Here is a 17,367-nt window from a genome sequence, read left to right as displayed (position 1 = left end):
TTTTCTCGTGCTACAAAAGTTGGTTGAATTTTATCTTTTGTGACAACCACAGCCAAGACTCATTTCTATCAGCCAATAACAGTTTGTCTGGTAGTCATGTGAGAAAATACAATCACGTGGTGTTTTAATGGTGGAAAGTTTGACACAGTTAACCGAGATAACTAACATCAGAATAAAGAGGAAAGGATAATAAATTTAACACAAATTCTACACAAATAATCATATATAATTTATTTCAAAGAACAAAACAACCGAATCTTACTTGAATTAGTATTCTCTATCGAGGAATAAGCATATTTTGTACACCAGTTCTTTATCAATCCAAGAAAATATCTCTAATCCAAAATCTTCATTCGAATTTTTGACAAAATCTTCTAACTAAATAAAGCAAGTCGTACAAAACAAAATTTGTAAACACATGGATAGCAACAATATTGGTATCATTCGCCATCTTGAATACTGAACACATGCGCCAAAATGTAAGCAGATTGCCACTGCGCAACGAAGTTGCATTTGTGACACCGCTTTTCCTTGCCGCGCTGCATGTGAGCATTCGGCTTAACTGTGCACCAAATTTCAAGTTTCAACTCCTAACCGTGCTGAAATGCTCACAATGAAATGCTCGTATACACACGCACCATCTATTGTAGGATAAATGTACTATGCCAGAAACCTTCACAGGAGTGTATTAAAAAACTTCCCAAAGTTTCATGGCAATTGTACTATGCCAGAATTATCGGATAAATGGTGTAGTAATGCTTGAAGGAATGACAGACAGACATACAGACATATATTCATTTTTATATAATATAGATGATATCATATCAATCTATTTCTTAATTTCTTAGTAATGACTTATATATATTACTATAAATATGAGTGTCTTTAATTACAAGATAATTTTTACTTACATATGTTACTTATGTTATGGTTTGTAATTGCATAATTATTTAATAAGTTCCATGCAGTTAAATAAGTAGTAGCATAAACTATTTAAATTAAAATGTGCTGTCTTAATATCTGAAATGATATACTTAATCTGATTTTCAGGTACATTTTCATGTTGATGAATGGGAAAAAACTAGAGTTGATGGAACTAGAAAATTGAAGCATAATGCTGTCACTTCCATATTTTTTTATGCAACACCTAAAATATCTAGAAAGGTTCCACCACTTCACACAGTAAGAAACCCACTTCCTTCAAAAGCCTGTAAAATTTCAAAAGATGATGCAAGTTCTGTTGAACAAGCATCAAGTTATTAACCCTCAACAGATAATTTTCAATATTAATTCTACAATATTCAATGAAGATTTCAGTTTTGAAAAATGTAAAGACAAAATAATTGATAAGTTAAAAGCATAATATTGAACAAGCTTGGTCAGCCAATCAGATAGCATGCTCCAGGAAAACAAATCAAGTATTAATTTTGTTTAAAATAAATTTTATAAATTCTTGGAAGCAAATAGTTGTTCAGAAGAATTTTTCACTGAATATACAATAAGGGATATGTTTATAGATTCCAGAAGAACTGCATAGTTTTTACTACAGCTTATAGTGACCGTAAATGAAAATGTTCAGTTTCCTTTTGTGTATGTGCATGGACATGCACAATAAATGGATTGGTATGTGCATGTGTGTGCACATCTGACAGACACACAAAAGCCTTAACATAAGCACTTCACCACTATAGTGGAACGTGCTAAAAAGGATCAAATAATTTCTGAATTACACATTAAATTAATCAGTCTTGATAAATGATTTGTTAGGAATAGAATACAAAAATTCAGAGATTGCCAAAATGATAAGAAAGTTAAGACAGCTCTACAAAACACATTAAAAAGGATCAACTAGCTTGCATTTCTTGAAGATCACTGTGTTTTAAAAAATGGTTCAATGAAACATTATGTACAGCATTTAGGATTGAGATTTAGCTGTGGTTCAAAAGGTTATGACAGCTTACTCAAATGCAATTTGCCTTATCTATTTTTAAGAACTTTATGTAGATGACTGGAAAACTTAAAACTTGAAAGTGGAATATTGTACAGTGTTCAAGTTTTTTTTTTTACAATAAATGTTGATGATATGGAAACAGATAAAGAAAAGCAATGTGTTTTACTTTTGGATGAAACATCACTAACTCCAAGCATTGATTATGAAACAAGTACTAATACATATTATGCTGAGGTAACATTATCAATAATACAGGCTTGGCTACTTTTTCACTAGTCTTTATGTTAAGTGTATATTTACAAGGTAGAAACAGACTGTAGCATACTTTTATAATAGCAACTTAACAGATGATTCTGTTTTAAAAAATATAATTCTTGATATGATTAAATATAGTGAAGATGTGGGATTAATTGTCAATACTATAACATCTGATATGGATCTATAAATCAGGCAATATGGAAAGCCTTTGGCATTGTTAGTGGAAAATTTAGTAAATGTATATATTATATCCCACACCCTTATTGTTCAGAAGAAACCATTGAGTTTATTGCTAATCCAGTTGCATCTTTTTAAAAATATTTATTTTTGTGGTGAACTATATTTTATGCATTTTTGAAGCCTACAAAATAAAATCAAATTTTTATATTTGTTGAAATCTTTATTATTTATATTTTCAAACAAATAAAAATTATATAAACAGTACTGAATTAAATGAAAACTATAATTTTTATAATTTTAAAAATAAATGGCATTAGTTTATCTGGTTTACCATTTATTTTGAATGGGTGAGAGGACACAATACTTATGTTCTCCAAGACATTTCATACAATTTTGTCATATTTATTTAATCTATTTTTAGAACATAACATAAAACAACTTTAATTATTATTGCCTTACTGTCCTTTAGTTTCTTAATATATATTTTTTGTCAACTTGGACATTAAGTAGCTCAATAAAGAAAGTCTGTTTTCTTTAAGAACTTTTTCCTCAATTCTTGCATAAAAACTTAAAAACCAGTATAATTGTCCTATTAATAATTAATGTCCAAGTTGACAAAAAAATATATATTAATAAAACAGCTTTAATTATTAACATTCAGGATATTAAAAAAGGAATTGGCTCATCACTTATTGTGTCAGAAACAAATTCCAAATATTGAATAGTATATTAAATAAACAAATAATAATAATAGTGAAAATTAATTCTAAAAATCAAAAATGACATTTTTCTTTTGCCCAAATTTTTATTTAAATAAATGCTAGATTATTAACATCACCAAACAATCGCCTAAATATCGGGCTATAATATGGCTACTTTAAATAATTGGAATAAAGTAATTTGACATTAGAGGTAGGCGTTAGGCACCATCTCTTAATTAAATTAATAATTAAAATTAAATAAATAAATTATTAAATAAATTTAGAACATTCTGGAATAAAAGAACTGGCCAAATTTTATTCCAGAATGTTCTAAATTTATTTAATAATTTATTTATTTAATTTTAATTATTAATTTAATTAAGAGATGGTGCCTAACGCCTACCTCTAATGTCAAATTACTTTATTCCAATTATTTAAAGTAGCCATATTATAGCCCGATATTTAGGCGATCGTTTGGTGATGTAAATAATCTAGCATTTATTTAAATAAAAATTTGGGCAAAAGAAAAATGTCATTTTTGATTTTTAGAATTAATTTTCACTATTATTATTATTTGTTTATTTAATATACTATTCAATATTTGGAATTTGTTTCTGACACAATAAGTGATGAGCCAATTCCTTTTTTAATATCCTGAATGTTAATAATTAAAGCTGTTTTATTAATATATATTTTTTTGTCAACTTGGACATTAATTATTAATAGGACAATTATACTGGTTTTTAAGTTTTTATGCAAGAATTGAGGAAAAAGTTCTTAAAGAAAACAGACTTTCTTTATTGAGCTACTTAATGTCCAAGTTGACAAAAAATATATATTAAGAAACTAAAGGACAGTAAGGCAATAATAATTAAAGTTGTTTTATGTTATGTTCTAAAAATAGATTAAATAAATATGACAAAATTGTATGAAATGTCTTGGAGAACATAAGTATTGTGTCCTCTCACCCATTCAAAATAAATGGTAAACCAGNCACAATAGACAATTTGTCGAAGGATACACAAGAGAACACCCGTTATATAAAAACGACACCTAATTATAAATATGTGCATTCACTTACATAATTTATGAAACATCGTTTTATCAGAAAATTTTAAGTTTTACGGACACTTTCTGAATTATCGTGTCTAGTAAAATAAAGTGAATAACAACTTCAGTATATACATTAAGGAAAATGTGACAATGCTGAAGCGCACCCTATTGCTTCGGCACCACGTGACCAACACATTGGGGATGACTAGTTCGTCAGGACTGACATTACTGTGTCTAACGGACAGACACAGAAATTTTTTTTTTTTTTTTTTTTTTTTGTTTTTCGCGAGAGGCGTTCGGATTTGGAATGGAGACAGATTGGGCGAAAGAAGTGCACTTTAAGACTCGATTACGAAAAATAATACCCGTTTATTGATTATATAAACTATTTACACATATGAGCTTTAAGCGAGAGAGAGTTTACAAACGTTCGCACCGGGCATTTACCTAAAGATCCCTCTCTTGATTTGGGCTGTTTTTTCGGAGGAGGATACACTATACTCTTTGTTGGGTACTTGGGGTCATCGGTTAAGCTCCTGATCGCTGGCTATTGGCGGAGTATCGGCAGCAAACTGTATCCGAGTGCACACACACCACCAACCTTCAAAACTCTCTGTCGCGTCATCGGACCCGTTCTTTTATTTCGGCGGTCCTGCCCCTCTCAACTCTTGTCCTTTTCATGGTAAAATCGTTCTACGGTCCAATGACGATTTTTCCTTTAGTTCCCGGTGACACATTCCATGTGTCACCTTAAACAAGGAAGCAAATCCGTTAGAAAAGTTATAATCATATTCTTTATGTTTTTCTTTAATATATAATATATAAACGGCTTGCTGTATGGTATATTACAAATGTAAATCCGTCTCTGTAATCCAAAAAAACACACTTTGGTAGACGTATCACACAGCAATTTCTAGTTAGCAAATTATTTATTTTCCATCGAACTACAAATATATTTCGGGTTGGTATAATGTACTCCAACCCCTCCTTAGTGCTAGTTCAAATAAACAAGAAATATTAAAACAATCATGTTATATCATAGAAACAAATCAAATCATAAAAAACACATTTTCACATTATGTAAATTACAAAAAAAAAATTTTTTTAATTTACGTATTATAATTTGTAATTTACGTAATTGTAACGGGTAATATTGGAAAGATTTTAAAATACAGCTTTTAAAGTTGTGTCTTTAAGAGCTGTATTTTAAAATCTTTCCAATGTTACCCGTTGTACACCGTGGTTTTAAAAGACAGAACCATAGTATTGCACTGAAGAGGGACTTAACATTTATATAAGTCCGAAATGCATATGTGGAAACAATAAAAGAAGTGTCTAACCTAAAGGCTGTAATGATAGTCTACCGAACTTAATGTCGGATTAAAGAGACAAGACATACATTGAACATAAAAACAGCTATCCAAAAGTGATATTTTTTTAAAATTTTATGAAAGATTTTCTAATAGAAAACTGCATATAAATATATATACAGTAATACCCTGAGTTATGTAACATGCAGCTTACGTAAATTTGCAGTTACATAAAATGTAAATCTCAAAAATTGGAAAAAAATCCAAGTAGAGTAACATGTAATTTTACAAACAATTATTCTATTTCAAACATTTATTCATTCTCTCTCTCTTTTCCTTTCTATATTTTGCACTGTACTGATTTATTACTGTACTTACTGCTCTGCAAATCCTTTACTTTTCGGTCTAATTGTAAACATGTATGCAAGCCTACCAGGCACTCTTTCTTATAAACAATTCTTTTATACAAAACAATAATAAATAATATATGTACAGCATACATATAATAATAAATACAGTATTGAATTATTAATTAATTATGTAATTACACTTAAGCAATTTACAAATTCAAGTTATGTAAAGGTCTACAGACTGCATTGCTAGGGGTAAACTGTAGTTCAGTTATGATAATTAACTTATTGGAATTTAGATGTATGTTAAAACTATTAGGGAATGTTTTGTCTATGTTTCCATTAAAACCACTGCAGGCAAGCATATATTTTCTTTAAATAGTTGAGAAATGCAAGACAGCTGTATGGCTGAGAAGGCATTAGTCTATTGCTCTAGGGGCTTGCCAGAAAGAATATTCTCTAACACCCTAGAAAAATAATGTTTGGATTCCACTCCCAACCATCCCTAAAGTTCACACCCTCTTAACTTTAGCCAGAGCAATGTTTTTTGTGTTTTGCAGTTTCTTTATTGTAAATAGAGTAATAATGTATTGTACATTTTAGTTACCAGATTAAATTGAGCTACATTACTGCTACTAATAATTATTAAATATGAAGTAACTTAGCACTAGAGGTAGGCATTAGCCATCATCTCTTATTAAATTTAATAATTATAAGTAATATTTATTAAATAATTTAGAAAATTCTGGAAGTAAAGGATCCGATGGAGGTCCAGGTAACGTAACTGGTATTTGCATGGTAAGTGGCAGTTGCAGGTTTGAGTCCTACACCAGGCTGATTCTTTTCTTCCAGAATTTTCTAAATTATTTAATAAATAATAATTTAATTATAATTATTAAATTTAATAAGAGGTGGCACCTAATGCTTATCTCTAGTGCCAAATTACTCAGTATTTAATAATTATTAGTAATGTAGTCTGATTCAATTTAGTAATTGTTGGCTTTAATATAACTATTGAGCTTTGAGATATTTATACATGTATACAACTTAGATTTAGTTATTTTATTGAAAAACATTTGTTTCTAAAAAGTATCAGATTTCCTAATAAATGTTTTCATTTGAGATTTTCATTTAGGAGTTATCATTTTGACATCCTGTCAGAGAAGTCAGAGTTCTTGAATTCAAAAGGAATGTCCCTGTTAGATTGTAAGGTTTTGTTTAGGTTAGGCAACTGTTGAGTTTTTGGAGAACAATATTTCAAATCATTTTAAATAGTTGTTATCAGATTCAAGACTGCATATGGGGAATAATTTAGAATGAGAGTAAAAATTAGCAGCCAGATATAATGTAAATAAGACCAATAATAAAATTCTGACAGCAGAAATATCTGTAATAAAAATTCAAGGATAGGAAAAGGAAGGGATAAATCAGAAAATTTAAGAAGTTTTGAAAGTACAAAAATTAACAGCCTAAGTGATGAAATAGCAGATCTCCAGGCATTAGATAGAACAGGCATGGCCAACATACGGCCCGCGGGCCTGATCTGGCCCGTTTAATGAATTTATGTGGCCTGCGATCAATCTTTCAATATTCGCTATTGAAGTCCGAATAGCTCAATGAAAAATTCTGACGCCTAAAAAAAAAGGGTCAACAAGTCACTGTGTGTTTAGAGTTAACTCTCCATTACAAATCTCGTAAGTACAGTGTACAGTGTTGAAAAAGCATGATAATGTGAAAAATGTATCTGCAATCTCTGTGTACAGTTTAGTCTCTATGGGGTGACATCACAATGAGATCTCGCACCACCTCAAAATCTTCCTAGGGCAACCTCTGGTTTGGTCCATGGAAAAAGTTTTCTTTTCAATTAGGCCCGAGGGCAAAAACTGTTGGCCACCCCTGAGATAGAATGTAGGCATTATGGTGATTAATGCATTTGTTTCTGCATATTTATGGATTTTGATGGTTTTGCTATTCTTGGCTAAAATGAATTATATAGCATATCTAATAATGTGGACATTGTTATGTAAGATGATGATATATGATGATGATAGATGCAAATATGCTGCCATTGTAATGAAAAATTTTCTTGTTTCATGTTGAATATTGCTCCTTGATACATAATGACAGTAATCTTGACCAGTTATCACATCAAACACCATACACAAAACATAGAAAATTTTTCACCAGGCTAGTAATATTTGTATCCATTTAAGATATTAAAACTGTCTTATGGAATGATGCCTACATTATACACACACCAGAACTCCTCATCGTTACATCGTAACTGGAAAGGGGGTGAAAGCTCGAGACTACTCAGTGGTATCACTCGAGGATGAAATGGGAAGGAAAGAGAGGTTTAGGAGAGGGGTGAAGGTGAAATGGAGAGAGAGGTAGGATAGGTGGTGAAGGGGTAGGATCATGAGTGCCTACAACACATTTATTGATGAGAATAAGAGAGAAACAAAATACAAAATATACAGAATACAGGGTATACAATACCTGCATACAAGGTGGTGGCACAATTCCAGAACTCCCCAGAATGATTAATGCATCAGATAAAAGAATGAAAACTAATGTACAATTATAAATTACTGTTTTTGTTATTTTATTGTTGATTATAAGTTCTTATAACTTTTTAAAAAATTTTGTATGAATCTGTATGAAACATAATTTCCTTTTGTTTTCTATTTTGTATCTAAATATTATTGCTGTAATATTTAAATATTCTGTAAAAGTATTTAGATAACATTTTCATTTTATAATTGTTTTTTCTTACAGTTTGGGTTATGTTTTTAACTCGACAAAAAAAATCATCAGGATGGAACATCTTTCTTTGGACAGGATTATTTTTTGGATGGGGACTTATGATATTTTTTTACAGTTTGGAGTGGTATTCTAGAATTAATTGCCCATCTCATTCAGTGAGTAATTTTTTATTAAAAACTATATGCTTACTGATTTAATCATTTAATTTGAATTAAATGTAATTATATATAAAATTTATTTTAGAATTCCTGGAAAGATTACATAATACCAAGAACTTGGAGCTGCATCTCAAATTGAAAATTCTGTATATATTTATAAAGTTCTGTTTATTTAAAATATTCTGTTTAATTTAATTACAGGCATTATAAAGTAACTTAATAAACATTTCATAATATAAAAACTTGATAAATTAAATTATATAAAAATTGAATATTCATTAAACTGAGTGTGTCAAATGCATTTAACATCATGGGCCATTTAATGCTACTGATAAGATTCAAGCGAGCCATATCGCATTTTCAAATTTTCTTAAAATTATATTTTGAAGTGAAGATTCGGGAACATACATAGGATAATTAAAACATATTATGTAGTTAACACCTAAATAGGGGGCTTTCCCATAGACTTACCTGGAAGCATCCCACTTGTCAAATCGCCCACGTGTCGCGTTGTCATATACGAAAAATCCAAATATATGTTGTTTTAGTTTTTAATAAAAAAAAAGTATCCACAAGAATAATGCATAATTGTTATTTATTTTGAATTTACTGGTTACAGCTGTATATTCGTTTGTGAATGGTTGTCTCTTTAATCCGACAAATTCTTTCGGTAGACTATCTTACAGCATCAAGTTAATGAATTCTTTTATTATATTTTTACATATGCATTTCGAAAATTCAACATGTTATTTATTTGTTTATGCAACAAATTTTAACTCATTCCTTCAGATAATTATTATAATATTGCAAAAATAAACGTGTTTTATTAGAGATTAGCCAGATTTATGACGAATCTTCTGGTAACAAGAAGAAAAAATAAATAAACCGCAAACGACGAATCAAAACTTTCGGAAAATAATTTTCATTATTCCATTGCGTATCTCATAGTGTATTCACGCGCTTCGTTATATCTTTCTCTGTCGGTCTCGTATAATTCAACTACGTAAACATTTAAAAGGCTCTTCGGTGTTCGGATCGCACAGAAGCGAAGATATAGAAAGTAGCAGTTTGGAAATGGCCAGTGCCGAGACCATTTGCTTCCTAGGATGTCCAAACAAATCTAACCATCTCTATTGATGTTTGGGTGATAAATTTTGGTTTCGAATTTAACTCGTGGAGGTCGAAACGGATAATGGTTGGAGAAGGGAATGATGAGATAGAAGACGCCTCCATCGTAAGGACTATCGGGTAGACCCATTATGGTAGCTTTCCAGTTAAACATGTCGTTGATAGGTCCAGCCAAGCAATGATCTGGTGGATCTCTGGTGAAACTGATCAATTCCCTTTTAATTCGTTTCAGAGCTACTGCACTCGACATTTTGTAATTCTTGTTTCTTGCGATCCAACCGAATAGGTGTTAAAACAATGGAAAATTATTAAATTATTAAACAATTAATTAATTGTTTCTCTTATTAATTATTGATTAATTGTTATGACAATGCAAAAATGTTAATCCAAATTTAGTACTTTATCATTTTAAATTATAAATTTTTACTTTTTCAAAAATGAGATATGACTTAATCTTAAAAAGCAACAATAAACAGATTTATAGTATATTTTGGCGTTAAATGTCTACAAAATAGAGAATTTTTCACATTTTAAAAATAATGCCATATTTTTTCTTTAAAAAATTATATACGTGAAGTCACATTTCGCTAATTAAAAAAACTGGTTCTACAGGGGAAATAATTCTTAAATGAAAATAAGTGTTTCTGAAGCAATTTGTTATGAGAAATAAAAATATTAAATCAGAATTTTTCTATCAGGCACAATCTTTCAGTTATAAGTATATTAAAGTCTCATTTTACTCAAATTTACAAAATTTTTGGTAGAGCAGTTGACAATAACAACTTCCCAGACTCTGTTTCAGATGTTGAGTTACTAGGCTGCACAATGTTAATTTGCAATTTCAGTTCGTTCGAGAGCTATAAATGACTGAGAGTGAGAATGAAGGAAGTAATAATAAGGAAGTTCTATCGTCTCCTGAAAAAATGATCCTGTATATCAGGACACAAGTGATCCAGTCAGACACTTTTTAACTCAAATGGATATAATTGATTTAGTCCGTGACTTGGAGTTAAGTGAGCAAAAAGCTAAACTGTTAGGTTCCAAATTAGAGGGATACAATATTCTCTATGTATATAAAAACGTTACTGAATTTAAAATAGTCATGACAGAAAGAATCACTATACCAAAAATAATTGGATTCAACAAAATTGGTAAATGGGAGAAAAAATGTATAGCATGAGTCTAACAGATGGTGAAAATATGCTTCCACTACTTCACATCAAGTTCCGCTTTATTACACAATATGTAAAGGGCATGTACTGGTAGATACGTATATTTTAATCAAATTTCCTCATCTTTCACCAGCAAAAATAAAGAAAGGTGTTTTACTTTGCTCTCGAATTAAAGAACTTCAACCAGATCCAGATTTTGAAAAATGTCTGGCAGATTAAAAAAACAAGAGCATGGCTATATTTCGAGAATGTAACTGAAAACTTCCTGGGAAGAAGAGCTCAAAACTACAAAGAATTGGTGACCCAGATTGAACATCAAGATTTAGGAAAGTCGTTGGTGCGTTTAACTGCCTGTTTCGGAATGAGTGTACAGTACGCCTAAGAAAGTAGGATTACCTGTGTACAAGCAAGTACTATTACCATCCTTGTATGGGTGTGAAACGCGAACGCGGCAGAAGAAAATTGTTAGTGGAATGAATGCTGTAGAACTGAGAATGCTGCGTGCAGTTTGTGGCAAAACGCGAATGGCTAGGATAAGAAATGAAAGGATTTATGAGTTGTGTGGAATGCAAAACCAAGCGAAAGGACGGGCACAAGAAGGTTGCTAAGGTAGTTTGGACACGTTGAGCGCATGAACTATGAACGACTGTTGAAGCGAGTCTATGTTGGTGAGGTGTGTGGCAAGCGACCTAGCGCCACCCGCCAAAGAGATGGACAGATCAGGGCCGTGCGGTAGATTTTTTCAGTATAACGCAAGTCTTCGAAATGCCGCCCTTAAATGTTTTTTATGCTGCCCCCTTACGGTGCCGCCTGATGCAGCGGCTCTCTGCATCATAGCAAGGCAGGCCCTGGGACAGATGGTGTGCGAAATGCTTTGATTGCAAAGAATATTATGAGTATGCATGGACGAAGTCAGCGTAAATGTGTACGAAAGGCCTCAATGAGTGTGGAAGAAGCGAGAGAAGTAGGTTTGGATCGAACAGTGTGGAGGAAGCTCATTCACTGTCAATCCTAATGGGAAAGGGCGTGAATACATGTATGTATGAAATATTTAGGGTGCAACTTGTCTTCTGAAGTTTATTTCCTGGAATCGCATCTGGATTACTTTCCAGAGCTGCAATGATGTGTGATCATTTCTCCAAATATACAAGTGTTGAATTGAGAAAAATTTCTGGATAGATATAAAAAGATATTTTCTAGATAACAACATATTTAAATTAAATTCCTTAATTAAAAGCCAATTTAAATTAGCAGAATCAATTTTTTTGTTTATTGCAAATTTAATTCTGACCTTTACATATAAAATAATTTTTTAAACGCTCAAATATTTGAAAAGTGTTAATGCTGCAACGTCACGAAATATAGTGGCGATTTCTTTTCAATTTGTAAATTTTAATTGCATGTAAAGTTTATTGCATTTTTTCATTTAAATGATATTTATTGTATTTTTTTATGGAAATTTTAACTTTAACACGATTTAAACTACCAGCGCGTGATGTTTTAAAAATTTATTAAATATTACAACGTCATTTGTGCATCCTATACGTTATTTCATTGTTATATGCTGCAATTTCTGAGCTAATTTTTAGTCTAAGGGTTTGTCCAATAAGTATCGGGACTGATTTTTTCCTGCCAGTGGAAAGGGGTAGAGGACGATTTCTATGGGTGGGATCGGTGGTGGGGATGTCTCGTAAGCTACGCGACCCAGCTCAGTTGTCTCCTAGCCTTTGGAGTGTGTAAATCGCGCCCGAAGTGAAAGTGCGTTTAGTGCTCGCGTGGAGAGTCAAGATGCAGCGAACCATCGACACCGTTTTGCCACCAGATTTTGCATTAAATTGAACAAATCCGCTACTGAGACTTTGGATATGATCCACGAGACTTACAAGGACGAAACCATGTCCAGAACGAGTATTTTTGAGTGGCATAAAAAATATAAAGATGGCCGGGCAGATATCCGACAGCGACCCGAACCGATGGAAATGTGGCCAAAGTGCAAGAACTTTTGAGGATTAGGGTTTGTCGCGTCCTAAAGGAGATCGCCGATACCTGCTCCATCACGACAATGCGCCCAGTCACATATCGTTAATTGTGAGGGAGGCACTGGCCAAATACAACATGTCAATGCTGACCCAACTACTTTAACGTATAGTCCAGATGTGACTCCCCCGACTTCCTTTTGTTCCCTCGTATCAAAGGAGCCTGAGAGGACATCGTTTCGAGACAATTTAGGTGGTACAAGCGTTTTCGACGGGGTTCCTAAGCATCCTTGCGATTGCCTCTTTCCAGGAAGCGTATGAAGACTGGAAAAAGCATTGGCAGCGGTGTATTGATGCAGGAGGGTCACATTTTGAAAATTATTGGCTCACTCTACACATATCTTCAATAAATTTCTTTTTATGACTTCATTCCCGATACTTATTGCACAAACTCTGTATGTTTAATTTAAATTTTCTCAGTGGGGTATAGTTTGAGTTATCAGAATTTTAGGGTTTTTCTAATATTCTTAAAATTTTAAGATATGTACAGTATTAAGTGTATTCATGAAATAACTTAATTAGTCTTTATTCCTTGTATATAATAATAACAATTTATAAATGAGCTATGTAACATAATATCAGGGGCAAATTCTCTGGGCTTGCTTAGCATGCGCAGCATGCTTAAGGGAAAGTTTTGACTGCCAATATATTTTTTATGTGAGAACAAATATGCCAATAATAATTTATTCTAGCGTGTAAACTCTTTTATCATTTGTGTTTCCTTTTACATTGGCAGCTAGCGGCTAGCCGTTTTAAGTCAGTGCCATGCTTGCGGGAACTCAATCGCTTGCTCGTGTGGAGGTTTTCCGCGGCAAATAAGTGCGCGCGCATTCAAAGTATTTAACAGTGGCGTGCCGTCATTAGAAGCGGTGGAAGCGCCGCTTCCCTTGTATTTTATAAATAATAAATACATATTGATTTTAATTATATGAAAATAATCGCACAATATTTTATTATAACCGCATTACGTATCTTATTACAAATTTCTATACGAAAAAAAAGATTGCAATTGTATATTCGAATATTAGTGGCGGAGTGGAACCACCGTATTGTCAGCATCCAAATTCGCGCAAGCGCTTTACAGAGCACCAACCTCACCCGGTTTAGCCGGTGGAAGCCTAAAGCCTACAACCTCGGGTTGATGCTACACATATAACGCTTCCAATTCTATCCGGGAACGGTTCTGGGCCGTTAGCCGCCCGCCCGCTAGATATTTGGCCGATTGCGTGAATAACGAGTAGATTTATAACTTAACCCAACCGATAATAATTTACTGATATGTTTTTACGATAGTTCTGTATAGTTGACGGGAGTTAAAAAAATCCGTTAAAATATTTGATATATTTATTCCCTCTCCGATTTTATATTACTCACGGATTTCGATGTTAAACCAGTGATATTACAATTTCGTACATCCCGTCTTTAAGGGGATGTAGAAAAAAACGTGTACAATTCTTGTATAATGTTAAAAAATTAACCGTTACTTCGGCAGCCTCATTTACAACTAAATTTAATGAATGAGAGAGATGCAAGAGGCACAGAAAAGGCTCTAGAATTTATTTTCTTTACATTTACGATTGATGTATCCGTTTGTCATAAAAATTTGTCTTTCCACTTTTTCCCGAGACTACAAATATTCGAGTACGTAGTAACCGGTTTCGACTTATTTCTACTTAAGAAGTAGTTAAATAATTAAGCGATTAGGGAATTGGGGACATAAACAAAACCCTGAGGAAAGAGCCGAAATTTTACTTAAAAGCCTAATCGAACCAATCTCTAGCCGAGTACAGTGGACTGATTTCTTCGAAATATTAGATGTAATAAAGACAGACATTTTTCCAGTTCAACGAGAGTGACCGAAAAGTTGTAAATTTTGGAAATTTCTGTGGACAACACCTGGTCCTAAAACGAATTAGTTAGAAAACAAACGACGGACAATCTATTAAGTTTAACATATTTAGACTTTTACAGCTATGGTGAGAAATGTTTAAAATTTAAAAGAACCCTGTCGCATCTTTTGAGGTATATTAGTGATGCGACAAAAGAGGCATTTGAAATTGACCGGTATCGGAACCCTCGGGATTTGGCAGCCCGCGTGCATATACACACTGCACACCTAGCAGGACCGTCTCTGATTCCACTCGTAGGGAGCTATTTGACTAAGTGGTTAAGATTTAAAGAGTAAAGAATATTTTATATTATTTTTATGTACAGTACGTTTCATTACAAAGCTATATTTAATTATAATTTTCTTTAAAAGTATATTCGTATAATTGAAGAATATTTTGTATGTACCGGAACATCCACCACATATTTTATTTCACCAAGTAAGTTTTTATAATTTTATTTTTAATTGTAGCCCTTATATCGTGGCTAGCGATTCGGAATGTAATCGTGATATTAAAATTGCATTTAGAGAAGTCCATGGTTTTTACTGGCTTATCGAATAAACGATACGAATGGACCCTAGACCATCACTGACGCGCGATTGACCGATTGCCCCTGGATGTCGGCTTCTTACAGAAACACAGCTTCCCTATCATTAAATGTCACGGCACGCCCCTGGTATTTAACACGGCCAGATTGTATCAAAAGCATGCGGTACCCAGTCAGCATACATGTATTGTGTACAGGGGCGGATCTGCACAGGACTAATAGGGCTTAAGCCCTGGTCCCCCAAGTGTCAAGGGAAAAATTGAATTACAGTAGAGCGTCGTTTATCCGAATCAATTGGGGACTGGGGTGGTTCGGATAACTTATTTTTCGGATAACGAATCATGTACGAAAGAATGGACACGTTCGTAAAGTCGAACGAGTTAAACGAGAATGACGTCATCGTTATTCTTATTTCGTTAGACTTTTCGAACGATTCGTTTAGAACGATTCGTTTAGAACTAAATGGCTGTTTCTAAAATCGAAGATACAGTGGCGTACCGTGGGTGTCAGCCGCCCGGGGCATAGGAAAATTTCAGCCCCCACTTATTTAGGTGTTATTAATAGTTCTATTAGATATTAATGGTGTATATGAACGCAAATGAATCGTACAAGCAGGAAAAAAAAGTCAACAGGTTCTGCAGGGACTCCTCGGATGAAAAAGTTACTAGTTCACCCGGCGAGCCGATTCCCTGACTGTCCGGACTATAGCACTATAGGTAATGGATGGCTGCCGTCGGTTAGTCGAAACCTGGCCGTCTTTCTCCATCCATTTTCATCTTCACAAAGACTGTGTTTATCAGAAGGCGGTAAACTTGAATTAGTTAAGTCCACGACCACGTTTTAAACTAAAACAACATTTATTTACAACAATCTTACGAGTACACTTGAGAAAGAGCTACACGTGCTCATGGCAGCGATCACCCGACAATAAAAAGGCAACAATACCCAGAATCACATCCGGGAAAATCCCTTGTCCCCGTTTTTCAATCCGGGATTCACGGGAAACTCCTAGAGGAGTGGCGTCATCTCACCAGTCCGTGATTTGTCGCCACTGCACTATCGTAGGCGCGATGCAAGTATAGATTAGGATGTTTCAAATTTTTACAAGATATTATAATTATTTATTGTGAAATTTTGCCGGCCCCTAAAAAGTGCCGCCCGGGGCGGGCCGCCCCTGCCGCCCCTACTACGGTACGCCACTGCGAAGATACAAATGTTGCTAGTACAGCCTTATCCGAAATATTTTTCTTAGATTGNAGGTGGTCGGTACAGGTCGCCGAAGCTGTTAAATTGTACCCCATAAACTACCAAGAATTATAAAGGTCAGGCATGCATGATTACTCCTTTGAGAATTAACCTAAAGAATATGGCCGATTCTACTCAAGTGGTCGGTACAGTTCGCCGAAATTATTAAATTTTCCCCCATACACTTCCAGGAATGACTCAAAATCAGGCATGCATGGTTACTCCTTTGAGGATTATCCCATCGTGTATAGCAGTCTTAACTTCCAATTCTATCCGGGAACGGTTCTGGGCCATTAGCCGTTGCCCGCTAGATATTTGGCCGATTGCGTGAATAACGAGTAGATTTATAACTTAACCCAACCGATAATAATTTACTGGTATGTTTTTACGATAGTTCTGTATAGTTGACGGGAGTTAAAAAAAAATCCATTAAAATATTTGATATATTTATTCCGCTCTCCGATTTTATATTACTCACGGATTTCGATGTTAAACCAGTGATATTACGATTTCGTACGTCCCATCTTTAAGGGGATGTAGAAAAAACACGTGTACAATTTTTGTATAATGCTAAAAAATTAACCGTAACTTCGGCAGCCTCATTTACAACTAAATTTAGTGAA

General features: G+C 33.4%; 1 protein-coding gene and 1 pseudogene across 1 annotated transcript in view; one reads left to right on the top strand and one right to left on the bottom strand.

Annotated features, from left to right (window-relative positions):
• The window catches only part of LOC111641665, a 46,501-nt gene extending 37,139 nt beyond the window's left edge, over window positions 1-9,362 (top strand). Inside the window, exons 12-15 of the mRNA XM_023387867.1 lie at window positions 1,051-1,255; window positions 6,543-6,601; window positions 8,569-8,724; window positions 8,813-9,362. Of these exons, the coding sequence (XP_023243635.1) occupies window positions 1,051-1,255; window positions 6,543-6,601; window positions 8,569-8,724; window positions 8,813-8,866 (474 nt within the window). The 3' untranslated portion in view covers window positions 8,867-9,362. The remainder of the gene's footprint in view (window positions 1-1,050; window positions 1,256-6,542; window positions 6,602-8,568; window positions 8,725-8,812) is intronic.
• Window positions 9,363-9,517: 155 nt separating this feature from the next.
• On the bottom strand, window positions 9,518-10,124 carry LOC111641664 (annotated as a pseudogene).
• Window positions 10,125-17,367: the final 7,243 nt, after the last annotated feature.

This window comes from Centruroides sculpturatus, unplaced genomic scaffold (genome assembly GCF_000671375.1).
Source record: "Centruroides sculpturatus isolate CEXI.00-Female unplaced genomic scaffold, Cexi_2.0 scaffold1512, whole genome shotgun sequence".
NCBI classification, from domain to species: Eukaryota; Metazoa; Arthropoda; class Arachnida; order Scorpiones; family Buthidae; genus Centruroides; species Centruroides sculpturatus.
This window is presented reverse-complemented; position numbering and strand designations above follow the sequence as displayed.